Source organism: Corapipo altera, unplaced genomic scaffold (assembly GCF_003945725.1).
Source record: "Corapipo altera isolate COAL_440 unplaced genomic scaffold, ASM394572v1 69, whole genome shotgun sequence".
NCBI lineage: Eukaryota > Metazoa > Chordata > Aves > Passeriformes > Pipridae > Corapipo > Corapipo altera.
Genome location: NW_020884908.1, coordinates 5,947,833 through 5,975,095, shown reverse-complemented (window position 1 = coordinate 5,975,095; position 27,263 = coordinate 5,947,833). Strand labels below are relative to the sequence as shown.

The 27,263-nt window shown below is 43.6% G+C and overlaps 1 protein-coding gene across 2 annotated transcripts; it reads left to right on the top strand.

Annotated features, from left to right (window-relative positions):
* Window positions 1–374: 374 nt before the first annotated feature.
* On the top strand, window positions 375–23,803 carry GPAT3 (glycerol-3-phosphate acyltransferase 3). Of its 2 annotated transcripts, XM_027652856.1 has the most exons (13): window positions 375–619; window positions 10,981–11,053; window positions 11,382–11,435; window positions 16,820–17,090; window positions 17,584–17,658; window positions 18,149–18,238; window positions 18,435–18,528; window positions 18,918–19,033; window positions 20,180–20,235; window positions 20,702–20,787; window positions 21,202–21,330; window positions 21,752–21,831; window positions 22,656–23,803. In XM_027652856.1, exons 1-13 carry the CDS (start codon window positions 473–475, stop codon window positions 22,780–22,782), a joined length of 1,398 nt encoding a protein of 465 aa, XP_027508657.1. In that variant the 5' UTR covers window positions 375–472; the 3' UTR covers window positions 22,783–23,803. The 2 variants fall into 2 exon arrangements, with proteins under 2 accessions (XP_027508657.1, XP_027508658.1); XM_027652857.1 differs by lacking the exon at window positions 11,382–11,435.
* Window positions 23,804–27,263: the final 3,460 nt, after the last annotated feature.

The following is a 27,263-nucleotide window of genomic DNA, read 5'->3' as shown; positions in this document are numbered from 1 at the left end:
CTTTCCCTAATTTTCCTCTTCTCTTCCACTTCCCTGGCTGCTCTTTTCGGCTTCTCCCTGCGGCTTCCCTGCCCTTCCCTTCCCTTCCCTCAGCGCGCCCCGGCAGCACCGATCCGTTGGGAGCCGTTTTTCCCACACCAGGAGTTTTCAGCGCGGCCGTGCCCCGTTTTCAGCCGCTCTCCGCCCCGCCAGCACCCTCTCCCGAGGCACATCCCCCCTGCTCCTAGCACGGCCGGAGCGCAGCACCCGCTGCTGCCCTTCACGACAAGTCACCCGGCGCGGGAGGCTGCGAACACCCCCCGCCCCGACGCTCCGCCGTCTCTCCTGCCCGCTGGGGCGGTGCCGCGGCCCCGGCGGGCGGAGCGGGGCGGGCCGGGGGCGGCCGCGGGGCTTTAGGGCCGGCGGGAGGCGGTGCCCCGTCTCCGCGGTGGTGCCGGCGGGAGGCGGCGGCGTCGTGCGCGGCTGTCCGGCCATGGAGGACGTGTGGCTGTCGGTGGCGGCGCGGGTGGGCGCCGTGTGGCTGGCGCTGGTGCTCGGGCTCATCGTGCTGCCCTCGGCGCTGGGCGTCTCGCTGGGCATCTCCGAGGCCTACATGTGGGTGCTGGTGAAGACGCTGGAGGTAGGCGGAGGGGGGCGGCTCCGGGCGGGTGTCCCCGGTGGGGTGTCCCCCTCGGGGGCTGGGCCTCGCTCTCCTTCCCGGCGCCGGTTTTATCCCCCGTGCCCAGGCGGGGCCGGCGGGGTGGGCTGGCCGGGCAAGGCTCCCTCCGGCCGCGGGCTGGTGTGCGGGTCCCCGGCAGCGCTGCGGGGCTGGGGAGCCCCGGGGTGCGTCTGTGCCCTCGCCTCGGCTGTAGAGGAGAGGGGCTGGGCCGCCTCCTACTTGGCATCACCCGTGCCCGTTTACGGTTTTGCACTTAAAGCCCTTGGGCAAAACTCGAAATCTTTATTGATTTATTTGGTGGCTGCGGAGTCTCTGGCGTGTGCTCCTTGAACCCGCGAGAGGAGAGCGAAATAAAACCTTGTTACCTAAGGCTGTACCATGGCCTGGGCGCGGCTGTCACTGCTCGGGGACAGCTGTTCCCCCACCTGAGACAAATGATGCCGGGTCACGCTCTGGGACGGGTGTAAATGTCTGGCAGCACGCCCGGTGCCTGCGACGGCGGGTGCCAGGAGTGCTGATGCTCACAGATGCGGAGTCCCGTCCAAGCTGAGCATATCCAGCACCTCAGTTGCCATCTTTCCCTGAATTCTCTAGGGTAGCCAGTTTCTCGCTTTCTGCATGGGGCATATTTAGTATGTGTGTGAAAGTGCTTGCTCTGAAGCTCTTGGTGGTGGGGAGGAACAGTGTTTTAAAATTGCTGACGAAAATGATCAGATTTAAATCTTTATGATGCTTTTCCCAAGGAGGAGGGGCACCCAAACCAACGAAGGGGGAAAAGTGAAATGAATCGCAGCATAGTCAGTGCTGTGTATACATCAGTATGTGACTGTGAAAAGTAGGGTTTGTATCATCTTTGAAATTTTCTGATGAACTTTGTTCATGTACTTCAGTGCATTCAAGTTCCTTGGTGCTTAGCTAAAAAAAAACCCCACACTTACTTAAATAGTATCTTTTAAATGCCTCAAGTTAAAATGTTTTAAGGCTTTTGGGTGAGAATGAATCTACTCCAAATACTATCTGGGGCTTTGAATGGTAGGATGATAACTGTTAAGGGCAGAAGATGCAGTTGTTACTGGAAAAAAGTTTTTGGATAGCAGAAGGTGAGGGGGTGAAGGTCACACTTACCTGAGGGAGCAATCCAGATGTCCTAGTGAGATAGTATTATTTGGATGACTTGCCTTCACCTGTGATTAACCACAATGTGCATTCTTTCTTCTTAGATCACTAATCATTATTTTTTAGCGTCATCAAATGTTGTGACAAGGGGTGACTCAAAATGTTTTGGACAGAAGTACAGAGAAGTATCTGACATCATGGGCAAAATTATGGAGAAGTATCTGACATTATGTCGACAGTGGTTAATTGCAAGAGCCTAAGGGAGGAAATAATGACTTATCTTGAAAGTTGCCATTACTTTTGTGTAAAATACTTTTAGGAATTACATGCCAGTCAGTATATTAAAAATTATATTAATATGAATTTGTATTGAACATAAAAATGTTACATAAAATACTATATCTATAAAAGAAAAGCCAATGAAAAACTGTGAAGTGTTCTGAGAAGAAGAGTCAGCTAAGGTGAACTTCCTGCAGGAGAGTGAAGAAACTCAATCCACCTAGGTAGTCCATTTACCTCTATTTGGCCTTGCTTTGCCTCTGAATTCTTTGTACTCAGAATTCCTGCATGGAGAGAATCTCTGAAAGGAAGTGGTTTGTTGTGAATGACTCCTGTTCCTTGGCTCACAGGTCTGCCTTGGTTAGAAGCCTGACAGAGACAAGATGATTGTCTGCCAGCCATTCCAAGCAGCACCTGCAAGAGCACCTGACAAGATACGTGTTGTTGCCCCTGACTTTTCCCTGCCAAAATCATGTTAAGGGTGGAAAGTGCTAAATACACAGCTGCTGCCTGGGAGTCTGAAACTGCCTGGGGTTTTGAATCAAGTGCACAGGTTTTCTTCTGAGAGGAGTTTCCTGGCTGTGTGGAGTCAGAGGATGCTGCAGTCTCTGATGGGCTGAGGCCTTTTTCACAACAGTGGTTAACATAATAGCTGCCTTAAGCTTCCTCTTCAGCTTCCATCCCTGGATCTCCCAGGCAGTCTCCCTTGTCTCTTTGCCAGGGGGAGGACGGGCCCTTGGGTCTGCACAGTGTTCAGTCAGGATGATGATGATGCTGCCGCCACTTTTGTTGTCTCTGTGATGGGCTGGATCACAGGAACTGCAGAAAGTGGTGGCTGTTTGTGCATCCCAGCTGAATACCAAGTTGCTCTTTGGTTTTGCCTGCTTCTATCCCACATGTTGGCATGTGGGAGGACACACGTTGGCATGTAGCAGGCACAGTGGGAGGACAGTGACTGTGGTTTGTTTCCTCCATGGCATCTACTGTCAGGTAAAAAACCGTGCTTTTTTAAAGCTAATCTGCTATGAGGGTCCAAGTCTGTCCACAGTCCAGAGACTAAATAGATGGTAAATCTACAGTTCACTGTGGTACATGTGCTGGTCCACTGTCATGTCAGATGAAATGGCATATGAGTCTGTGGTGTTCTTCAGTTGTTATGCAGGCTGTGGTAAGGAGCAAGTTGAGGTTAGCAGAACACTTGTGCTTGGATTTTTTTCCTGCCAACAAGAAAAAAAATCTGTTTCTGCTTGTTTCAGGAGGGCAGAAGCCTGTTCCCAGTGCTGTAGGCATGGTTCAGGAAAAGGGATGGGAAAGCTCCTTTTAGGAACAAAGTGTTTTTGTACTTTGACCATCTGACATTTCTGACAAGGGACATCAGTTGGTGCACAATAGCTTTTTCTCTATGCTGAGCTGCCTCAGCAAGACGCATGCTTCTAAGCAAAATGCAGTATGTACAGATGAGGATGTGCTTCTGTTGGCTTGCATTTGACCCCTAAGTACTGCACCAGGGATTACCAGCTTTGTATGGAGAATATGAGTAGATTTTTTCCTATGTGATAAGGGGAAAAAGAGTAGAAAATTGTGACCAGTTGTGCTAATACCAGAGGAATGAAGTACAGCAGGCAGACCACTTGCTATTAGAAAGCTTGCTTCCCCCGAATCACATGGGTATTCCTTAAAGTACATTAACTTGCTTCTGAATTGCCTTACCAAACTCAGCAGACTTTTAGGAAACTGCTTATTTCTGCCTGTGGCTTCCCTTTCGGTGTTAATAGAAGCATGGTTTTAAAAAACGTCTCCAGCAGCTGTTCACCCCTATGAGAAGCTAGTCTGGGCTAGTCACCTACTGCACTGATGCTTGTGAAATCACTTGCTGCAGAAATCTTTCCTACTGCTAGAACACTGGGGACTGCCTCTTGCAATCATCACAGCATGCTGCATTTCTCCCTGTTCGGTTTTCAACATCATCAGATAGCTTCCATTTTTAAAATTAGTGCATCTTCACCTCTCGGTCTCATTTTTCCTCTATCTCAATCTGTTGCCTCTTTTATGAGCTCTAATATGGTTGGGGCTGGTGAAGCCTTTCAGAGAGTCAGTTGTCTTTCCTTAAGGCCCGTAGAGCAGCCATTCCCACAGAGCAATCTGTTTCTCTATTTTCATCATCTTGTAGAAGATCTGGAGGACTTGTTTAGACCGTGTGTCCATATATTTGGCAGTAGCAATGAGCCCCCTGCCCCCAAGTAATGATCTTTGCTTGACAGACTGCAGTTCAATTTGTTAAAACTAATTCCAGTACTTTGGTGTTTTTTCATTCTGCTGTTTTGTTTGTTTCTTTGTGGGTTTTTTTGGGGGTGTGTGCCTAGCTACCTAACACAGTAAAGTTGCTGTCAGCAACACTTTGTACAAATTGTTCTGCTTGATCTATCTAATGGGACTATGTTTCTTGTCTTTTTTAAATACAAGAAACGTGGTGCATGATACTTGTGAAATATTAAGAAACGAGAAGGCCCGAGGGAAGTGAAATTATTGGGTCACATTTGTGTCAGGAAACAAACAACCTGGCTATTAACTAACATCAGATTATTGTCTATTTTTGGACTAATGGTTTGTTGCTGACTGCAAGCCCTTTGAAGGCACTACCCTGCTCCCCAATCTCTTGAGGCTCCTTGTGGGGCTTGCAGTTAGCAGAGAGAGCACTTCTTGTGTGGTTGGCTTTGCCTTCTGTAATGCACAACAGATGCTTGCAGTCATAGGTGTTTTTCATGTCCTGTAACTGATCCATCGAGGTTTAATAGCGGCCCCTTTTAACAGAAGCAATTTCTGATAACTTATTATGCTGCCCTGCAGGGAATGTGCTTTTGCTGGACAAGAATGTAACTTTATTTGGTACCTAGGAGGTTTAAGCCCAAGTTACTTGTGTTGCAGGTGACCTTGGCAATATGAGTGGATCTAAACTTGAGAAAAATATACCTGTGGGGGAAAAAAGGACTTGTCAGTGCCTGTGGTCAAACTAGAGATCATGGCACAACAGCAGGGTAGGTGGGATGGACTGTAATGTCCTATTCCAGGTATGCCAGGCTGCAGCTTCTTAGGTTAGACATTTGGAAGAGGCTCTTTACAGAGTGAGTGATTGGGCTTTGGAATGGGCTGCCCAGGAACATGGTGGAGTCACTGGCCCTGGGGGTATTGAAGAGGAGACTGAATGTGGTGCTTAATAGACAAGGTGGTGTTAGGTCAGAGGTGATCTCAGAGGTCTTTTCCAACCTAGTTGATTCTGTGATTCTTCCCATAAGTCACTGTCAGGGTTGCATATGGTGCTGGATGTAAGGGCGGGGAAGGGAAAAGGAGAAGATGTAAGCTAATAAATAGATGAATCATTGTGGGTTTTGACTGTTTCTTCTGTAACTCACTGGCCTCTGAAGCAAGCTTTGCTGACTAATGTCATTGCATGGTGTCAGTGAAGGCCTCTGTCTCTGTAATTGCTATCCTTCAAGGACTGCTGGGCAGAGGAGAATCTGAGGGCTCTGAAGTGAGAGAGTGGCTCTGGAAGCTGCCAGCTCGGATGGTAATGAGGAGCATGTCTTGGAGACATGCCTGATGTGAATGACGCATCCTTGTTTACAGAGCTTGGAACTGGCTTTTGGAATAGTATTTTAGCAAATTTGCTGCAGAATCATGAAGTGAATTCCTGGCCCGTATTAACCTAGACCCCAGTCCTTTGAAGGCCTTTCTGTATGTTTACCACAGATTTAAAAATCAAGGCTCCTTGCACATAAGTAAGTTTGGCAGAGGTGGGGGTTATCCTCTGCTGTGTTTGCATCACTAATTAATGCAGCATCTTCCAGGTCAACAACTCTGATCTGAAACTGCTCTCAATTTCACAGCATGTGAACATTGGGATTCCTGATACTGTTGGTAAGCAAATGCTGTTAAAAAAATAACAGCAGTTGTATTCAAAGCTTGCCTTAAAGTAAGAGTTTGTGAAGCTGGCATAAAAGAAGCTGCTTGGCATTTTTGTTGCTGATGCCCTTAGTGTTTTTCTGTAAAGCTGGACTCTTGGTCTTTGGATACCTGTCTACCATGAAGTACCTGCTATACAGGTCATGTGTGCAGAACAATTTGGAAAGGTCCTTGGAGGGGGCAGATGTCCATCAGGATGAGAAGATTCATGGGAGATCAAGAGGACCTTTTGCCCTCACGCGGAATTGATTGCTCCTCTTGATGGTGCTGGTGCCCTTTCCTCACACAAAACAACCCAGTAATTGGCATGCAGATTTTACTGTGTTAAACAAGGCAGCATTGTGTGGGAGGTGCTATGAAACCTTTCTGTTGTTATTGAGGTTTGGAGAGACTCCAAGGAGTAGTACTCACCTGAACTACCACATAAATTTTTGGCTCTTATCTGGCAGTGCCTTTAAATAGAAGAACACCAGTAGTCTAACTTCACTTGACTACAGATTTCAGTCATCTCTCTTCTTCTGAATAATTGTCAAACTTTGCTATTAAGCCAGAGATGATGTAAAGGTGGTAAATGAGGTGAAAGGCTAAGCTCCATCTGTTAGGGAAACAGGGGAAATCTCTGAAGTGTTCCTAATAACTTGACTTTTGATCCTAGCAAAATATCTCTAGATGTGCTTTCATGAAACAGTATGTCAAGCTTGTCTTTGAAGGTAGTTGTCTATTTGGCAACTGTCTTATCTGGAGTTAGGAAGGGTTTTTCACATCTCCTGTAAATATTGTGTGATTTTTGGTTCTGAAGTCTGACTGTATCTTTCTCTAAGCACTGCATAAGTCCTGTATGTGTGGCAATTGCTCAGTGATGTATATGTTAAATTGGTTTTGTTATTGTTGGTTCTTCTTTTTTTTTTAAGGTGTTGATAAATTAAAGGCCTTTCCTAGGGGGATGAGGAGGGAGGCCTTTTTAGGGAAAAGTTGGTGTTTTCCTTGCCTAGTGAAGTGTGATATCTTCAGATTCTGCCTTGTGTGATTAGAACATGCAAGCTACTTTGTTGTGAGCAGTTGGAATACTAAAATTTCAAAATCAGACTTGTGGTGATGTTTGTAGTTATGTGATCATGCTGCATTCTAACTACAGTTGTAGTTTTGTGGGTAGCCCCAGCTGCAAAACTGTTTTTAATCTGCTCAGGAGCCTGGTGTTTTATACTCATTCCAAAAAGCATCTTCAAGAATCCCTACTAAAAACTTAGGTCTGCACCAAGTATTTGAAACTACCTGCTCAGCGCCAGCTCGCAAGGTGGGAGAAGCCACCTAGATTTGTGTCAATATTACTGATAGATCCAGAAGACCTGCCAGTCTCCTTTTTGCTCATTTCCTGAGTGGAATGGAGGCTGTGGCTTGTAATTGTTTCACGCTTTTTGATCTCTAATACACAAACACAGTGTTTTCCCCTCTGTAGGATGGATCAGCTCACATTGTGATCACTCTTTGTAGCATAAAATTGTCCTCTAGCATAGGAACCAGCTGAAACAGCGGTGGATGGTACATATCCCTAGTTTGCAGGAAGGAAGGGAAATTACTCACACTGCTGCATGTCTTTTTTGTTTTTCAACCTGGATATAAACAAGCTTTTCACTCGATCAAAGTTCAGATTTTGGCTTTGATGATAGTGCCATTGTTTCGGGTGCCTGAGAATAAGTGGAAGAATTAGACTGTAAGTTAAAGTTAAGTAAAAATGTCTTGCTGCTTGGTTGCTGGAACATGAATATTTTCTGGGAATATGGTGGATTGAGGGAAGAAGAAAGCTGACAGAGAGGACTTAAAGCTTGTTTGCTGTAGCATCTGGTAGATGTGGATCCTTGAATGCCCAAAGGCTCCTGGCAAAGAGGGGGAGCTGGTCGCATCCTTGCTTGTTTTATTAAGTGTACTTAAATCACGTGGGAGACCTGGCAGGGAACATAAAACTGCCTCAGCTATTGACTAGTGGAGCACAAGTCAGCTGTTCCCTGGAACGCTCTGCTCAACCTTTGTACAAGATACCATGCTGGTGTCAAGCCTGGGGCAGCGCTCCCAACTCCTGGGAAAACATGGGTAGAGGGCAAAGGGAGCTAGCTATCTGCTCTAGTCTCTCTCTGCCATTGTTCCCTCCTTCCCCCCACCAGGGTGGGCTGCTGCACTTTTCTGGAGGTAGATGAACCTGTGGAGATAAGGTAGATGATTTAGGAAGAAGGGATGTACTTTTCTCAGTAGGGTTGTTAAACATATCTGTGCAGTAGAAACTGACTTGAGTTACATGAGCCTGCAGTTTCTGTCTGCTTTGGGAAGAGTCCACTGCCTCCTTTGCATAGCAGAATGACAAAGGATACTGCAGTACAGTAGGATGTTGCAAGCTTTTGAGCATTACAAAGGTGTGTCTCAATAACCTGTGTCCTTTTTGACACTGTCTAGCATGAACCCATAACTGCAGGGTTTCTGAAGCAGGGACTGTTGCGTGCTCTTTCTAAACACCAAGCAGAAAATGTTCTTCCAGGTTTTGATTACCCCTTTGAAAGAATTTGAAAGATGAAAAATTATTTTTTTGCTAGTGTGTTTGCCTGAGACCATTAGCCAAGTATGCTCTTTCTCTTCTATGTGATAAGTGACTTACCTGTTTGTGGAGATTTTAATTCATTGAATTCAGTGGTTCAAACTTGGTCAGAGAGTGACTGTATGTGCTGGTTTTCCTGTACCCCCAAACCTATTTCATAGAAGAAATGTATAAATGACAGTATTGTGAGTAGTTTCTTCACTGAACAGTATTTTAATTTGGTATCTCCCAGAAGTTTTATGGCCATAACACTACTGAGGATATTGTGTAGCCAGAAAGTACTGAGTTCCTGGAAGAGCTATTGCCTTAGCAGCAGCAGAGCTGAGAAAACAAATGGCTATATTGGTAGGGTAGGTTGTGATTCAGCAAGACTTGATACATGAAGCAGTACTGGCTCGTACTGGGAAGCTGTGTGGTGGAGATAATGCCACAAGTCAGGATGCTGACCTTCCAAAAGGGAGCTGCATCTCTGAATGCCCCACGGCTTGGTTAGACCTCAGAGGTGGAAAATGCATGGTTTATCTTTGGTCTGGGTCCTTCCTGTGCAGACCAGTGAGCATCATTGGTATGCTGTTAAAAAAGTATGCTGCTTAAGTTGTTAAGGTTTGAACAGGATAATACCCTGATCTTCTCCTATGAGCTCATTTCTCCCAGATCCCCTGTCTGTCTTGAATATGCCTATTATATTCCTAGAAATAGTATGAAGTCTTGTGGAGGAGGAATTAATGTGCATAGTGGGGAGCCACAGAGTCAGCCCTTATTGGCTGAACTTTCCATCCCTTAGCAAAGCTGCCATGTAGGGAAAGGAAGGATCCAGGCAAGAAGGGCTACTCTGACATCACAGGCTTTGGGGTGGAAAAGGGGGTGTAATTGTTAACTCAGTAAAAATGAAGCTGAGATAGCAGGGTGTAATAAAAGCACTCTGTGGAACTGAGTCAGATGAAGGTCAAGAAAGTCTTTTGCCCTGAGAACAGGTTAAACTGGCTCCACCCTCACCGAGACTGGAAATGAGAGGAGATCTCCTAATTCTGGTGAGGTTCCTGCATGCAAGAAGCAGGGCAGCTGGGAAGCTTTGACACTCATTGGAGAGCAGAGCTTACTTTATCACCTATTCCAATCTCATTCTCTCAGCCCACCCGCTGGAAAAGAGCAGGTTAACCCCAGTGAGCTGGCAGCCCCTCCCAAGGGCAGGAGAAGGGGCTCTCTGCAGCTGTATCAATAGAGCTGGGGATTTGGCCTGTTCCTCTGCTGCTCAGAGCTCTAAAGTGAGAGCTGAGAGAGTTGGGGCTGTTCAGTCTGGAGAACAGGTGGCTCTGGGGAGACCTTATGGCATCTTCCAGTGTGTAAAGGGGGCTTACAAAAAGGTTGGAGAGGAACTTTTCACATGGGCACGCAGTGATAGAACAAGGGGGGGTGACCTTAAGCTGAAAGAGGGTATGTTTAGATTAGTTATGAGGAAGAAAATCTTTACTGTGAGGGTAGTGAGGCCATGGCACAGGTTGCCCAGAAAAGTTGTGGATGCCCAGTCCCTGGAGGTGTTCAAGACCAGGCTGGATGGGGCTCTGAGCAACCTAGTCTAGTGGAAGGTGTCCCTGCCCATGGCAGTGGACTTTGAACTAGATGAACTTGAAGATCCTCTCCAAACCAAACCACTATGGTTCTTTGAAAATGCCAAGAAATGAGCAGTTGCAGAGTCAAGTGGAATTTTTGGTTTGTTCAGCTTGGAAAAATCTTGGGTGCAGTCCTTTTTTGTACTGAGATTGCATTTAAATGAAGCTTCCTGTGACTGCAAATGCTGTCTTGGTTTTTAGTGGAATTAACTGTGTGCAGGCCTTAGTTTGACTTAACCCAGTTAGGACTTTCTTTTGCTTCAGTATGGTGAAACTACTCTGGCTGAGTTGTAATGTGTCTGTCAGCTCTGTGAACATTCTGTGCTGTGTGCTCAAGGGGTGTTGTCTAGCTCAACTCCTGGAGCTTCCCATGCAGCCTGGATTTGCTGGGTGGTGTGCAAGTAGCAAGGCTGACAGAGGCCTTTCAGGCTCTTGGTGGCTGTGTCTGAACTGGAACTAAAGCTCTGAGGTGGCTCTCTGAAGACTGACAAGTACAACTGGGAAGTACTGACTAGCAAAGAGTGTTGGGGGGGGTGGTTCTGGTGGTTTTTGTTTGTTTGCTTTTTTATTTCTTTGTTTGTTTCTTCATAGAAACTGTATGGGTTTGGGTTTGTGAACACATCTGAGGAAGATGGGTGATGATTACCTGGTGTAGATATTCTTTGAAAATCACAGGCTGTCTTTGATTAACTGTTGCTTTTTTTTTTAGGTGACTTTTCTTCCTTGAGTGAATACAGCATTTGTGAAATTAATGTTTTCTTTCTGTTTGACAGTGGGCCACTATACGGATAGAAAAAGGTGCCAAAAAGCCACAGCCACAGATGCCAAAGACTCCTACTGCTAATGGTGAGAGCCTGGGGTAAAGTCAAATTGATAAGACTGATGTTCTAAAATCAGAGTAGAGTCCTTTGCAAATGAATTAGTTAGATGTGTGCATGAGAGAACTGGAAAAGAGGTGGGGTGGGTATGTGCTGACTGTTGTGGTTTCACCCCAGCCAGCCTCCAAGCCCGAAGCAACCTCTCGCTCACTCCCCCTCCAGTGGGACTGGGGAGAGAACCAGAAGGGTAAGAGGTAGAGCACTTGTGGGTTGAGATAAAGGCAGTTTAATAGGGAAAGCAAAAGCTCCACATACAAGCAAAGCAAAACAAAGAATTAATTCACTGTTTCCCACAGGCAGGCAGGTGTTCAGATACTTCCAGGAGAGAAGGGCCCTATGGCGCTTAACAGGTACTTGGGAAGACAAACGCCATCACTGCAAATGTCCCTTCTTTCCTCTTTTTTCCTTCCACTTTATATACTGAGCATGATGCCATATGGTATGGAATATCCTTTTGGTCAGTTGGGGTCCCAGCTGTGTCTCTTCCCAGCCTTCCATGCACCCCCAAAATCTTCAGCAGTGTAACAGTACAAAAAGCAAAGGCCTTGGCTCTATGTAAGCCCTGCTCAGCAATAACAAAAACATCTCTGTATTATCATCACTGTGTTCAGCACAAATCCAAAATGCAGCCCCATACCAGCCACTGTGAAGAAAATTAACTCTACCCCAGCTAAAACCAGCACTCTGATGCATCTAATTGTTTTACAATGCTGCTGTTCCTGCAGGATGAAATGCTTTTTTTACCGGCTTGTACTGAATGGTTGACAAACAGGGGATGAGGAAATGAAGTGTATGAAATAACATTAAGTTTAACAAAACAAAGTAAAGCGTAAGATGGAGACCATCCTCAAACTTGATGGAAGTTTTCAATTTTAAATATAAGGTTGATTTTTATCTTGAAATCTCTTTAAGTCACTTTCTGCAGGGTTGCTGGCCAGCTATCTCAGTCCTAACAGCATCAGAGTACACTGAAAATATTCTCTGAGGAGATCTGAATGTTTATTGGACAGTACTTTTCTTTTCCAAGCTCAGTGCTTTCCTGTTGTAGGGCTGCCAGATTAAAGTGTGTGGTGTTATACTCATTCCCCTTTTTCAGTCTGCTTCTATGAGCCTTTTGCCCCCTGGAGTTTATATCAGTGTTTGTCAAACTTCTTACACTCCTTGTCTGTAGAAAGACAGCTGAAAAATTGCTTCATAATTCTTCCTTTAGCCTAATTTTGAAATTGGTTTTTTTACTATGTCTTAACCCATAGTCTGTGTGAGTCGTAGTAGGTCAGTTGGTAGGCTGTAGTAGGTCAGAGTTGGCTGTAAGACTTTGGAGCTGTGAGAGCAGTCTGAGTTAGCCTAGGAAACAGGAGAAGGCTCAAAAGGCATTGCAGTCTGCAGTTGGTTTTCTCCTGATTCCTGAATGCCTCAGTATTGCTAATCATTTGCTTGGTTTTGACAGCATTTGGCAGCAGTGTCAGCATTTTCTATGTGCTCTCTCATTAGGCAGCACAGCTGGAAACAGGCCCAGCTTGCCAGTTAGTAGACGAGTCAGTTGTTACCTGATTCTAGGAATTAGCTCATGCAAACATGAGGCAGTAATGGGGACTGAATTGCTGAACTGGTTGTGTGTGTTTCATCTGCAGAGGAGTATCTTTATCAATACTGTAAACACTGGTATCTTACTATCTGCAGGCCAGGCATGAAACAGGCTTCGATGGTAGCAGATGCAAGTGTCAGCACCTGTAATAATAAACTGGAGATACTGCCCAGCAGCTCTTAAAACAGCTTAAAACTTGTCTTATTTAATTGCTGACTTTAAAGTGGCTGAGAAAAAGTACATTCTATATCACTAACCAGTGTCCTGACAGTTGTGGGATATTTCTGGGGGATGGCAGGGGAAGGCAAGGTCCTTCCAAATAATGTCAGTGCCCTGTTATGTGCTTCACAGGCTGTCAGTGATGCAGCAAGATACCTGTTTTCTTCTTGTAAGGCTGATAGTGCCCCATTATGCCATGGGTCAGGAAAAGGGCAAGAGATCTGGCTGTGCTGCTTTAGTTGTGCAGTAGGAGATTTTGTATTCCTAGACATCTGGTCATTCTCATGTGTAATTATTTCTTCTCTAGAAAAGAAAAGGGAGAGGTCCCAGTTAGTAGATATATCAATGAGCTATCTTTCCAAAAAACTCCAAATAGCTGGTTGTGTTATGCATGACTGAGGGGTGTATAGTGTTAATATGTGCCATGGTTCAGACTAAATTGAGTGTACTCCACTGTCTGGAGCAGCATCATTGATAGTAAAAATGGTCTGAGATAATTCATACAGATGATTGCATGGGGGCTGTGTTCAGGTGGTCTTATGTATGGGGATACACAATTGCAGTGGTGGCCTGAAGCACCACTTTTTAATGTCCTTTTTATATCTGAAATAAAAGGTTAAAACCCTTCCCCACTGTAGATGGCTCTTTCTGCAGGAAGCTAGTCTTAACTGTTACTTATTGAGAAGGTGTGGGAAGCAGGGGAGATATGAAGCCTGCTGTGCCAAGCTGTGCTCTGGGTATTGCTCTTGGGAGTATTTTAAGCATAGGAATAACTGACTTGTAATTAGGAGTCTGGATTCCTGTATGTGGATGAAAGTGCTGGAGGGTCAGGGCAGGTGTAGGTCTAACAGTGCATTATATAAGTTGGCATCCCCTGAGGTGACAAAACATGAGCAGGCAGAGAGGCCCAATTGCATTACACAATATTTACTGAGGGAGGAGAAATTCCTGCTGATAATGAGTTACAGAGTAGTTGATAAAACAGGGTAAAGGTAAATGTTTGTGTGTACGCATGTGCACGTTGTGTTGTAAGGGAGTGTGTATCACCTTTTCCATCTTTCTTGACCATCCAGTGATCACTAAGAGTTGGGTCAGGATAGGAGGGAGCATTGCATATGCATGTGCAAGGGCAAGTTTTCCTGTTTGCAGGCAGAGCAAAAATGGTCTTCCCAAACACCTTAAAACTGTGTCCGTGAATAAAAAAAAAAGACAAAGATAAGTGAGCACAACTGAGGAGACACCACCTTCCTCTGCAGTACCAAACCCAGTGTATTTCACATCTCTTGGCAGAAATGACAACCACTGCCCCTGCACTGGTGCTGTGATAAGGAATAGTCCAGGGAGAAATGTAGTTGCTTTAGGCAGTTACCTGGTGCTTTCACCTCAGGGTGCCTCTGTGTTAGAGGGCAGCGTGTTTGTGCTGGAGCCAATGGTAGCTCTTGGCTGAGCAGGTAGCTGGAGGCTTGATGTCTATCTCATTGCAGCTGAATAACCAGCTCTCAGCTCTGTGTGGGTGTTGGCTGTGTTATCTTCAAGCTGGTGGGTTTAAAAAAGACAAAATGCTATTAAGTCAGTTTCGAAAATTACATCCAATAAAAGAAAAGTTTAAGCAAATAATGTTAGTAGCATCTACTCACTATGTAGTATATACTTACTGTGTAAGTAGACAGTATCAAGTTTGAGCCTGGTATAATCAGGTGACCTAGAATATGTGAGCTTGAAGGCTTGGGGCTTGTGCAGCAACGCCAAGTAAAGCTGCTGCTATGGCTTTTTGTTTGGTTGAGAGTGATGTTGGCTGTTCTTCTGTGTAGTGCTGTCTTTGGCAAACTCAACTCTGCCCATGGCCAAGGATTAAAGGCCATTAAATGTTCCTTCTGATTACAAGACAGCTAAGTACATGACCAGAGCAGCATGTGTTACCATTCTGTTCATAATACCTTCGTGTGCTGCTGAGATCCTGGCTTGTCCCAGGGCTGGTGCATGGGGGCATCATGTGACAAGGACAGTGCAGGCTGATGAGGCAAGACAGTACAGCTGTGCTCTCTCAGCTTGCCAGCAGATAATCTTGAACCCTGGGCTGGTTTCAGCCAAGAAATTGTAGCCGGGTGAGGCAGATGCTTAACTGGTGCTGAACCAGAGTCTGGATAAGGAGGAAGTGTTCCTAGTTCTGGCATCTGGAGAGAAGAGTGATACTTGTGTGATGAGTGCTGGAGAGTTCCCCTGGTTTCTTGCCTACAACCTGTCTCCAGCAGTGTGGAGCAGACAGGTTCGACTGATTTGCCTACAGTCCTGGATGTTTCAAAGTTTAGAGGTTTAGGGGACTGACTGAGAAAAAAATTGAACCACAAACTAGAGCTCTGATTTGGGTTTAAAATACAACACAAGTGTAGTTTATTCTGGTGAATGTTTGATGTGATGCATGCTTGTATAATTTAGGTCCTGAAGGGCATGTGGTGTGCCATTTTGGTGTTTCATATTAATGAATTATATTTGTAGGCTTGTGATAGGATGATGTGGTGAGGTGGTGTGGTGGAATTGGAAGACATGGCTGCCAGGTTCAAAGCTGAAGGTGTTAATAGGTTTTGTTTCAGTGTGACATCTCTTAGATGTTGTTCTTTAGCATTGTCCTCAGTAATTAGTGGGCCTTGCATCTTGGAGCTTCCTATGTTATCCCATATGTATGCTACAGTGCAATACGAAGATTTTCCGTATCACTTGTAATTTAAATGTTGTGTGTGATTTGCACAGCAAATATGTTCAGAGTTTTTGTGCTGGCAAGACTTCATTGGGATGCAGATTTCCTACAAAAAACACTTAATATAATGTGGAAAGTTCTTAGTAGCTCGTCCTTTCCTACGTCCTTTCCCTTTTTTATCTCAACATGGCAGCACAAGGATTATGCAATTTGTCAGAGGATGTCTGACAGAGTGGCAACCTGAACTTGGACCTCTGTAATCCAAGTTGAGTGTCTCAGGGGATGGTTGTTCTGGTGAACTGTTACTCTAAATTTCTTCAGTCATCAGTTTCTGGAGCCAGACTTGCTTACCAGAAAGCAGTTACTTGATCTTTTTATTTAGCTTACACAATTTGTCCTTGCCTTTAAAAGCCCTAGTGAGAAATCGGAGGTTATCAGACCATAAGTATAAAAAGTGAAAAGAGGGGAGGAGAAGAGGGAATACTTCCTATTGCTACTGCAGTTCTGAACTGTCCAGGTTTCTCCTCTTTTGCCAGGCATTACGTGCTCAGAGTTCAACTGAAACACAACTGAAGTAAATTATAGTAAGGCACCTCTAGGCATGACTTTGTTTGATATGTTTCTTTGTTTGATTTTAACTAAAATAAAAAAATTGTGTGGTTACTTATAGGAAAGACTTGTACTGTGGAGGGAGGAAGGTGCATTTGGTTCAAAGCTGGTCCATGCACAGTGTTGTGGTCTGGGGCTTTGGCAAGTAACAGCAGAACACATTTCAGCTGAATGTGGCTGAGGAACACCACAATATAAGATGGGCTTAGGGAACAGGAAAGCCTCCATTGAGAAGAATAAATGCCTACAAATATACAGAACACAGAAGGGAATGTAAAGGACAAGATCTCACCTGGTTTCTTCTGAAAGCATAAAATGGTCTTGGATAAAGTTGCAGAGTTGAGAGCATGTTAGATGGTGGGAAAGGGTTAGTCTTCTTGCTTCATGTTCAGTAGGCAACAGAATTTGATGTATTTTCTGCTCAAGGAGTAGATGTGAGGAAGGGGAGCTGGAACTTGCCTACTGAAGAGTATGCTGTGTTCAACTACCCAGCTGATCTTGCTGTCATAGGAGGGGCTCTGAAAGTCAGTTTGTCTCCTTGGGTAATGCAGAGTGACAAGTGATTTGGAGAATGACTGTTAATTCACAGAATTATTTCCTCATGTGGTTACCATTTCCTTCCCAAGGTATCATTGAAAGAGATGAAACGTCTATGGAGGAAGAAATTGCACATATGGATGAACTGAATTTCGAATTCTCTGACGTTTTCTACTTCTGCAGAAAAGGGTTTGGGGCTATTGTGGATGATGCAGTCACCCAGAGGTTTTCCTCAGAAGAGCTGCTCTCTTGGAATCTCCTGACGAGGACTAATGTCAACTTCCATTACATCAGCCTGAGGCTGACTATTGTGTGGGTCATTGGGGTTGTAGTGCGGTACTGCTTCCTGCTGCCCCTACGGTAAGCTCGTGGGTGCTGATGGATTTTGGCAGCCTGGGAATGCATAAATTTGTGTTTTCTTGGTAAATGTCATCTCAGCTGCTTTTAGTCGAAAGGCAGCATTGGCAGATACAGAAGATTAACCTGCTTAAAGACTCCTTTTAATGGTTAAGTTGCTGTTCAGAATACTTTTATCTTGCCATTCACTGTGGAGAGTAGATTAGGGCTAAGTAATCATCTTTCCCATGAATTCTTCCCCACAGTCATGTGTATTGGCAGTATAAGTGTAAGGTGGGTGAGCTGTAAAGCTCCCTTACACTGTATCTGAATCTGCTGCCTTTGCTAGACCATGATTTTGAGCAACAGGTCAGGGGATTGCTGAGTTAGTGAACTGTAGAAGTTGGGTATCTGAGGAATAATTGAATTTCTGCAATCCCTTTCTATTTTGTAGCGAGAAAGTGTTGTTACAATGAATAAAATACTTATTTTGATTTAATGTCTGTGTTGTGTGTAGCATTACCCTCGCTGCCATTGGGATTTCGTCAATGATTGTGGGAACAACATTGGTAGGCCAGCTGCCAAACAGCAGGTAGGTACTGCGTGTAAAGGATGAACTTGCCAAGTTGCATCAGTGCAAACAGCTGAAGATGGGGAGCAGACAGATTTTACAAACAGACTACTGATAGTCCACTTGAACCGCAAATTTGTGACCTTGCTTTTAGTGGCATTTTGATTTTGGGTTGAGGTTGGCTTCTTGCCAGGCTTGGCACTGAGATCTCTAAAGGGCTCCTCATGCTCTCAGGAGAGACTCAAAGGGAGCGTTGTAGCGGAGGTAATGGTGTTGGGATGAAAAACATCCAGTAAGGAGATTACAGCCTTGCCTAGATAAGCGACACCAAGAGTATGACATATCTTGGCTGAGCTGCAATAGCAAGTGAGTGGTAGAACTGGGAATATCCCTCTGTGCTCCAGAACACCAGGAAAATTTCAGTCCTGAGTTGTATTGAGTAGGCTGGAGAATATTGTATGTGTGTCTAGCTGCTTTCCAGGGTGCTCCAAATATCTGTGATTTCTTTCAGTGTGAAAAACTACCTGAGTGAATTGGTCCACCTCACGTGCTCCCGCATCCTCGTCAGAGCTCTGTCTGGTACCATCCATTATCATAACAAGTGAGTGACAATAGCAAAAGTGTGTGTATACTTCTGTGTGTGTGAGCATCCCATTTGAAACGGGGGCTGCTCTTTTTTTACCTGCAAGTTAATGTCACACTAGATACTGAGTCACCTGGCAGCTTTATGGAACTGTTGTGTGTGTAATGTGATGCTTAGTGCACTAGTAGTCTAACCAAAAAATATGTACTTGCAGGGAAAACAGACCTAAGAAAGGAGGAATTTGTGTTGCCAACCACACATCACCGATAGATGCAATCATTCTGACAAATGATGGATGCTATGCCATGGTATGAGCAGATCCATTATGACCACAGCAGAGGGAGAGGAGGGACCATGAGAGGGAAAGATTGTGGGGTATTGGTTGTGGACTTCAGTATTAAACTTCCATGGTTTAGAGATATCTACTTGAGCACTAGTGTTGAAGTTGGTCTTCAATTTACATGCTGGTGAAGTTGTCCTGGCAGTGTCAGTGCTAGGCTCTTCACCTACTTGGGATACACTTCCCTGTGTGCACCTAAGTCCTCTCAAGTGAATGCAGTTTAACAGTTTTGTGCTTGCTGCTTGATCCTGGTTTGCAGTCTCCAGTGCATTTGGGGTTTTTTTTAAGAGAGATGCATAAGAGGAGGTTCTGCTTTTCAAGTGTCTTAGATGCTGATGTGCCTTGCTGGGCTTGCAGGTTGGCCAGGTTCATGGTGGGCTGATGGGAGTCATCCAGCGAGCCACGGTCAAGGCCTGTCCTCACGTCTGGTTTGAACGCTCCGAGATCAAGGATCGCCATCTAGTGACGAAAAGGTGAGGTGTGTCTCTGCTACCTCCCCGTGCCCGACTCCCTGGAGAGTCACTGGACAATCAAAGACCCAGACGAGGGGTTTTTGGAGTGAGTTCCAGGGGTGGTATGCAGGAAACTGGATCACTCAGAATGACCTGAATAAGCTTGTTTGTGTGGGCTTTGGTGCAGTAGACTGGTCAAAATGTCAGGTGTCAAGGTCACCAACAAAGGCTTGAAAAGTTTGTACAGGGTAACATGGATGAGCCCAAAAGTTCTGGTAAGGTCTGAATAGTGGACTGTCACAAAACATCTCAGTTGGGTAGCCATCAGCATTATAACTAATGTCTGGTGAATTCAGATATACATTTTAAAAGGATGGGAAGCTATTTAAATTTTGAGATTTTCTGTTGAAGAGAAATACTGATCATAAAATGGGCTTTCTGTGATACAAACTCTCAATTTCATTTGAAATTGTGAGCCACTGGAAATACCAAGCTTCACTTGTTTGGGTGAGGGGCAGAAGGTGTCTAGTTATAAGAATGAGCTGATTACAAAAAGTGGTTTTCTGCAGAATGTCACCAAAGGCATAACTGTGGACACAGTAGTACAGGGATAGAAATTCTTCCTAATTTTTAAAGAACTTTTAGGTTAATTTTGACAGGTTAACTTCTTTACCACCTCTTATTTGCCTCTGCACAGCAGGACAGCTTTGCCAAGTTATCCAAGTGTTATTCAAATAGTGTGAGCTGTAGGCATTTAGGAACCCACTTTTTATGAAATCTGCTGTTAAGTAAGCAAAACCTGGATGGACCACTGCACAATTTTTTTTTTTTTCTTATGTGGGTAATTTCTTGAAGGTTGAGTTGATCAGAGTTGGTTGGACTGACTTAATGGCATACATTTGTTGGCTTTCCTGACAGTCATTAATAAAATAATATAGAGGAAGGAAAACAGGATGTTGCCTCAGTGTAATGCACCACGGGCCTAAGGGGTGGCTTGCACAAAACTTCAGTTTTCTTATAATCAGAAAAGCAAGTACAAATTAGTGTCTAGTAAAAGCCTTTGCTTTCAAACAAATACATAATATGTAAAGATATTTTTAATGCACCTGCCTGGGGAAAGAAGACTGGAAAGAAATTGTCTTTTAAGCTTTCCTTCTGCTTTTACAGACTCAGGGAACATGTGGCAGATAAAAGCAAGCTTCCAATTTTAATTTTTCCAGAAGGTAAGAAGCTGAACTACTTATCTCCATTCAAAGTAGATGTCATCCCTGTTCTCTTTCCATGGCTTCTGCTGCTCAGTTGTATCTTCACCCTTGCCATAAACTTGGTTAGGGCATTCCTATTTTTCATCTTTCGTACGAGATTACGTGGAGACAACACAACTGTTGGTTCTCCTGGCAGAAGCTCTAGGCAGAAGAATGGGAAGATTGTTTATTTTGCCCTGTGAATATCAATTCACTGTCCTATAGATTTAAATTCAGCATTGTGCTTTTTGTCTCACACGCATTTGGGCTTTATTCAGGGAGTCAGTCAAAAGACAAAGGATAAAAGTAAGGAAGGGAGAGATGCTTAAGTTACACTCCCTGAGCAGCAAATGCAGGCCTTTATGGGCAGGACCTGTACATTGATACAGTGTTGCTACTGAAATGTGGTAGGCTGTGTGGAGCAATGACTTTATCTTCTGGACAGGCACCTGCATAAACAATACATCTGTGATGATGTTCAAGAAGGGGAGCTTTGAAATAGGAGGGACAATCTATCCTGTTGCAATCAAAGTAAGTGGAAAAAATTGTCTGCTAAATTTCAAAGTTTGGGATCTGTTTTTGTCTGGGTGGCAGGAAGCTGTCTCAGTACAGTAGCTCTGGCAATTGGCTGTGTGCTGTGGATAACTCCTGGAGTAAAAGTGGCTAAAATGAAAGTGAAATCCCTTGGCCTATGGAACCTGGCTGGTAGTCCCTGATGGGATCAGCTTCTTCCTCCAGAAAGCTGAAAGGAAGGGAGATCCAGCTAGTCCCTCCCAGTACTGAAGGGAAGGGAACCACGCTGCTCACAGCAGACTTAACTGTTTTGGCTGTTCAGGCAAATGAGTGACATCTGCTACTGGTTCTGTCATGTAATCACAGATCCAGGAGGCTGTGATGGTCTGTGGGGAAGGGGTTTTATGATTTGTTTTTTGTGATCCTTTGCAGTATGATCCTCAGTTTGGAGATGCATTCTGGAACAGCAGCAAATACAACATCGTGAGCTACCTGCTGCGAATAATGACAAGCTGGGCCATTGTTTGCAACGTGTGGTACTTGCCACCAATGGTTAGAGAGGTAATCTAGCATCTGGCTGACTAATTGCTGTTTAAGAACTTGACTGTGTCTGCAAGACCTTTTTACTCTTTTCCCCCAAAACCTCTACTTACCCCATACCCCCATATCAATTTTGTATTGGATTTTTGTCAGTGTTGACTGATGTATGACTGGACTTAGCTTTTCCTGATGCAGCTTGGTACCATCACAATAGTGTCAATGTTGCATCCTGCTGGAGCAAAATTTTCTGCTAGTTTCAACACTTTAGGGGAAAAATGAATTAAATTATTACCACAAGGGGACATCAGATTGTGATGTTGGCATGATAAGGACCAAATCATTTGGCAGTGAGCTAATTTGATGAGGCAGCAGATAAAAATGTTATTAAATCCTGTTTCAATTCACTTCTCTCTGCTTTATGTTGAATTTATGACCCTTGAAGGAGGATGAAGATGCTGTTCACTTTGCCAACAGAGTGAGGTCAGCCATTGCTCGCCAAGGAGGACTGACTGAACTTCCCTGGTGAGTAATGCCATCCTTGTTAGACTTCATGGACTTTCTGTTAGTTTGATTGAGAGGTGCTTCCTCCCTTAGCTTTGTGACAGATAACACTCAACATCACTTTATTACACTCTGGAGAAAGCAAAGGAGTAAATCCACGTGCACGTATGTGAAAGTAAAAATAAAGATGCACAAAGTCTTTGGAGTGTGTAACATGGAATGATTTTCACCTGAAGGCTTGATGCTTTTGAAGCAGCCCATTCACAGTTGTTCCTCATGTTGAGACTTCTGCTGTGATTAAGCAGCAGAAGTGAAGTTACTTGTCAAACCTGAACAAAAAATGGGGCTTGAGGCTTTCTGCTCTGACTTTCTCATGTCCTACTTCAGTAAGTGGCAGTACAATGCCTAGATTTCATATAAAACAAACTTCAGAGCAAGATTTTGATGAAAAGAGTGGGCAAATATATTCAACTGTGAGGTCCAGCTGGCCCTCTGAATGATGTAAGGCAAGAGACAACTATGGTGTTGCACAAGGTTGACTTCCCCTACAGGCTAGGGAAGCAGTATCCCAGATTGCCAAAGATTTCTATTGTAGGTACAGCCTGTTACCAGCATGAGTAGGCTTCTTTAGTGAGCTAGACTCAAAATTTGGACTTCATACAAATTGTGGCTTAAGGTAAAGGTTTTAATAAACATGCTTAAACTTGGATGTTATAGAAGTTCTAAAGAAAATCCTTTAATAATAATACTTTAAATTTAGACTCTACAGTTAACGTAATGCATAGTTTGATAACAACAGTCATAACAGTCCTGATGGGTTACTTTTCCCTCTTGCTCTATTTCAGGGATGGAGGTCTGAAACGAGCGAAAGTCAAAGATACTTTCAGAGAAGAACAGCAGAAAAACTACAGCAGGATGCTAGTGAGAAATGGATCCATAGGAAGCCTGTCTGCAGGAACAGAGTCAGACTGAATGGTGGTTCTTGAAAGTTAACTTTGCACAACCAGCCTTAGCAGGAGTAATGTTTTTTAATTAAAAAAAGAAAAGGACAAAAAATAGAGCAAGACAACAATAAAACCCTTCATGACGTGTATGCATATTCTCTGTATGGCTGGTGCAGAGCCTGCCAAGGACAGTGCCTCTGTATTCCTCCTTATTCACTCTTCTCACTCTCCTACCCCTCCCCATCTTTATGTGATGATGCACTGCAGCTCCTGGTATTCCTGAGCTGAATGCCAGCAGAGTTAAGAGACACAAGGAAAACAGCACCCCAGAGTTTCTGAGTTTGTAAGGATGAAGGGAAATACACTGAATAGATGCTGTCAGGAAAACTGGTTGTGAAGATACCTCTTGCTTATGGTACACTGAAGATTTAAACATAACAAAATGTTGTCTTTTTTTTCCCCCCCGTGGCTCACTGAGTTTTTGTTGTAGGTTTTTTAAATAACATGTTTTAGGATATTGTCAGAACTGTAAGATTCACTCTTGGGTTAGCTTGCACCTGGATGTGCAAGGAGGGAATGGAAGCAAGGGCTGCAGAGACCCTAGGATGGGAAAGGAGCTGCCCTACCAAAAGCACAGTTCATGGCCCATGAGGAATTTGGTGGCCTTACAACGCGGTATCATCTTTACTGAGAACTGCTACCTGAGGGAAGATAAGGGGCAAGTCCTCAATCTCCCTGCCCACTGCTATTGTTGAAATTGCTTTCTTGAGCTCTGAGACTGTAAAGGTAAGAGACAGGAAACAGTTGGATAATGAATTTTTATGAAGTGGATTTTCAGGAGTACCCTTCTGTAAAAATTGCTGCTGGTGGCTTAAAGTTCTCAAGAGAACCACTCCAAAAACACATTTTGTGTTTTCTGGGCTAGCAATAGCTACCACAACTATAAACATAGGCTCCATAAGTCACCTATGGTACAAGATGTGGCATGTCCAAATATGCAACATATTGCTGTCTGAATGTAATGAAAAATAAATTCTATATTTCTAATGGGTCTTTGTGGCATTTATACTGTTCTCTAAGTGTATGTAATTAAAACAGTTATACTTCCTGAGAACTTAACATTAGAGTCATGGAAACTTCGGTCACTGACATAAAGGACCAGTTGTAGTTGATCTCTACCTGATTTCTAACCTGACTTTTTTTTTCCTATTTTCCCTCTCCTTGGACTCTATGGCTTGGTGTTTATCCTTTCTTTTCGAAGCAGGAGTGACTCCTCATACAGACTGAACTTGAAATTACAGCATGAAGCCATAACAGGGAGACTCAACTAATGAATATATAATTAACTGGAACTATTAGCTTCTAAATTTAAGAGTTCATTTTTAAGTGACTTTTTCCTGTGGCAAAGAGAATTTAAATGTAATGCTGGAAAAATATGTTGCTGTTCTACAAATCAGAATTTAAAAATGTTAGAACATAGTTTCCAAAAAAAGGGTTTCCTGATCTGCTTTTCATTATCTCTCAGTTCGTGCACTTGCACAAAGACAAATATATTTAGTCATTGAATATTATATGGACATGCAGCATATCTGTGTCTTGGAAATCTGCTTGCGAAGCCTGTTGGAGATATGTGACCTTGGGAGAAAACACTGAGGAAGGGGTTTTCAGAGAAGTGTTTTCAGGTGTAGCATGGCAGGCCTTTAAGAAGGAAGTTTGTTTGTATTAAAAGGGTTGGAGTGGTAAGACAGGTGAGACACAGCAAAAGTCTTTTGCTTGATGTGAACCTAGCTCAACTGTGAACTGAGTTATGTTATTACTGTTAAGATGAACTGGTCCTGCAAGCTTTGGGCTAATGAATGTGTTTGTCATAATTTATGGATATAGCTGTGAGCTTGAGCTTTCCTGGATTGCACTCAAAATAGGAAGCTTTGTAAGGACAACTTACCTTCTTAAAAACATGCCTGCGTGTGCACCTGTGCATACACATGTAAAATATAGTTTAGGTGACACATTTAAAAATCTATTATGTATAAATATTGGTGTGTGTATATATTTTAAATATTTCTTTTAAGGTATAGATTGTGATATGTTTCTCAGTAGGTGGAACAAGAACTGTTTTGATGAAGGTTTAAATGTGTGATTCCTAAGAGAACCTTCACGGTTCCTCTACTCTATTCCTCATGTTGGGCCCTCTACTCTATTCCTGCTTTTGGAGTTGATCATCAGTAACTGAACTGCAGTGGTTTTAGGAAATCTTGACTGTGCTCATTGGGGTGCACGTGTTTACAGCAACAGGATTGTGAGCTTTGGGAAAAGTGCCGAAGACTGCAGTTTGCTTCTCACTTAGGGCAAAACCGAATTTTAAGGCAAAAAGTCCAGCTAAGTGGAAGGATGATAAGGTAGTACAGTGTCACTGTAATGAAATGTTGTCTGGCAAACCAAATGGAGTTCTGTGATTAATTACAAATAGCTTCCACTGAACTAATTTTTAACAAAGTCTGACTTATTTTTGAGAGAATTTATCAAGGAAATGTGTAGATGAGCTGTATGAGTGGCACTGACCATGAGGAAAGGCATCATGCAGTCAATTCTTAATTGCTAAATGAGTGGAGAAGATGGAGGTGAATGAATAAGCTGAGGAGGTTTCTTGAACCTTTACATCTTTATTAAGCAAGACCTTTTGTGTGTTCTTTGACTCTTGATAGGTGTTTGGTGTTGTATCCCTGGACTTCTCATGTAGCTCTGAAAAAGTGTTCAGGGAGGCTGAGTAGGCAGTGGTGTGACTACTAATAGATGGTTCTGGACCATATCCCAGATTTGTTACAGACATCAGATCCACATTCCTTGGATGGTTTTATTAACTTTGGAGAAGTATTTTTATAGGGCAGCGATGTATACCACAATGACTAATAGAAGGAGGCCAGTGCATAGAAGTTGTGACTTGACTCAGTGCCAGCTAGGCCACTCTGCTGCCTTTGGAAAGCTTTTTGTACGTGTTTTTCCTTTTCCCCTTGACAGATCTGGGAAATGTTGCAGCTGTTTTGGGTGGTATCAGTAGAGACAGCTCAAGAAATCCAGTGGCTGAACTTGAAGTCTTAGTTTCTAGTGCTGGGCACATAGAGCATTGATTCTTATTCTAGGACCTAAGTACATATTTTTGTTTAGATTTAGAGAAAGAGTTTAGAGAAGGGTTGGCCTCTTTGTAGCTCGAAAAGAACCTCACTGGTCTTGAGGGGAAAAAAAACCCAGCTAGTTGATTTTAGAGGTGATGATGGAATCCAATTCAAATATTATTTTCCTGTTGCTGAAATCTATGTGTTATTTCCTTGAGCACAGTGGTTATAGCTAAAGATTCTGTTTGTATCCTGATAAGTTGCTCTGTCTCTAATACATGAAATGTTTGCAGGCTGTTATTATAGACAGCTCATAGCTGACATGAAGGAAGCCAGTGAAAAAAAGCTCAAGTTGAGAATCCTTGAAAACTTGTTACGAAAACCTCAGTGTTGACTCTAGAAGCTCCTGGGCCAAACCTAAATTAGGTTTTACCCTGGGATTTAGGGTACTTAAAAACATCCTTGTCATCTCCATTACTGAACAGACAGATAAAAGGTTTCTAGTTAAGATTTAGGTCTTCCCTCACTTTCCCCAATATTTGTCTGGTATAACTTGTAGAGGACTTCAAATATCAGACTTGGCAGATGTGATATATTGTTCTTCCTTCTTTTAACTAGTACTTCTGAAGAATTGGTCAATCCTGATATTTTTCAATATGCAAGTTCTTGCTTGAGGAATTGAAAGGATTTTAAACAGTACTGAGATTTTAAGGAAAGGAGAAAAGAAAACCCTAAAGAGACACAACTAAGATCAAAGCAGACCTTGGCTGTTGAAGCCTTCTCTAAAGTATTAGTACTAATGCTCTTGAAGGAGGTTCCTAGGTCCCTAGCTCTGGTTTTTTTCTTTGGTGTGGATGTTGGATATTATGTAGCTGTTGGATAAAGGAATCTATCACTACAAGCACTAATGAAGACTGATTTTATATGCAATTGTGCTTCAACTTAGACTGCAAGCTCTAATTGTTGGGGTATAATGTGGTGTTACTATAGAATGGGTTGGGTTGCAAGGGACCTTTAGAGGTTATCTAGTCCAACCCCACTGCAGTGAGCAGAGAATGATCTTCAAATAGATCAGGTTGTTCAGAGCCCTGTCCAGCCCGACTTCAAATGTTTCCAGGGACTGGGCACCTACCACCTGTCAGAGCAACCTGTTTCAGTGTTTCACTACCCTCACTGTAAAAAATTGCATCCTTACATCCAGTCTGACTTTACCTTTTACTTTAAAACCACTACGCCTTGTCCTATCACTGAGCACTCTACTAAAAACTGTGTCCCCATCTTTCTTATAAGCCCACTATAAATACTGAAAGGCCACAACAAAATCTCCCTGGGCCCACTTCTTGAGCTTGTCCAGGTCCCTCTGGATGACATCCCTGTCCTTCAGGTGTACCAGCTG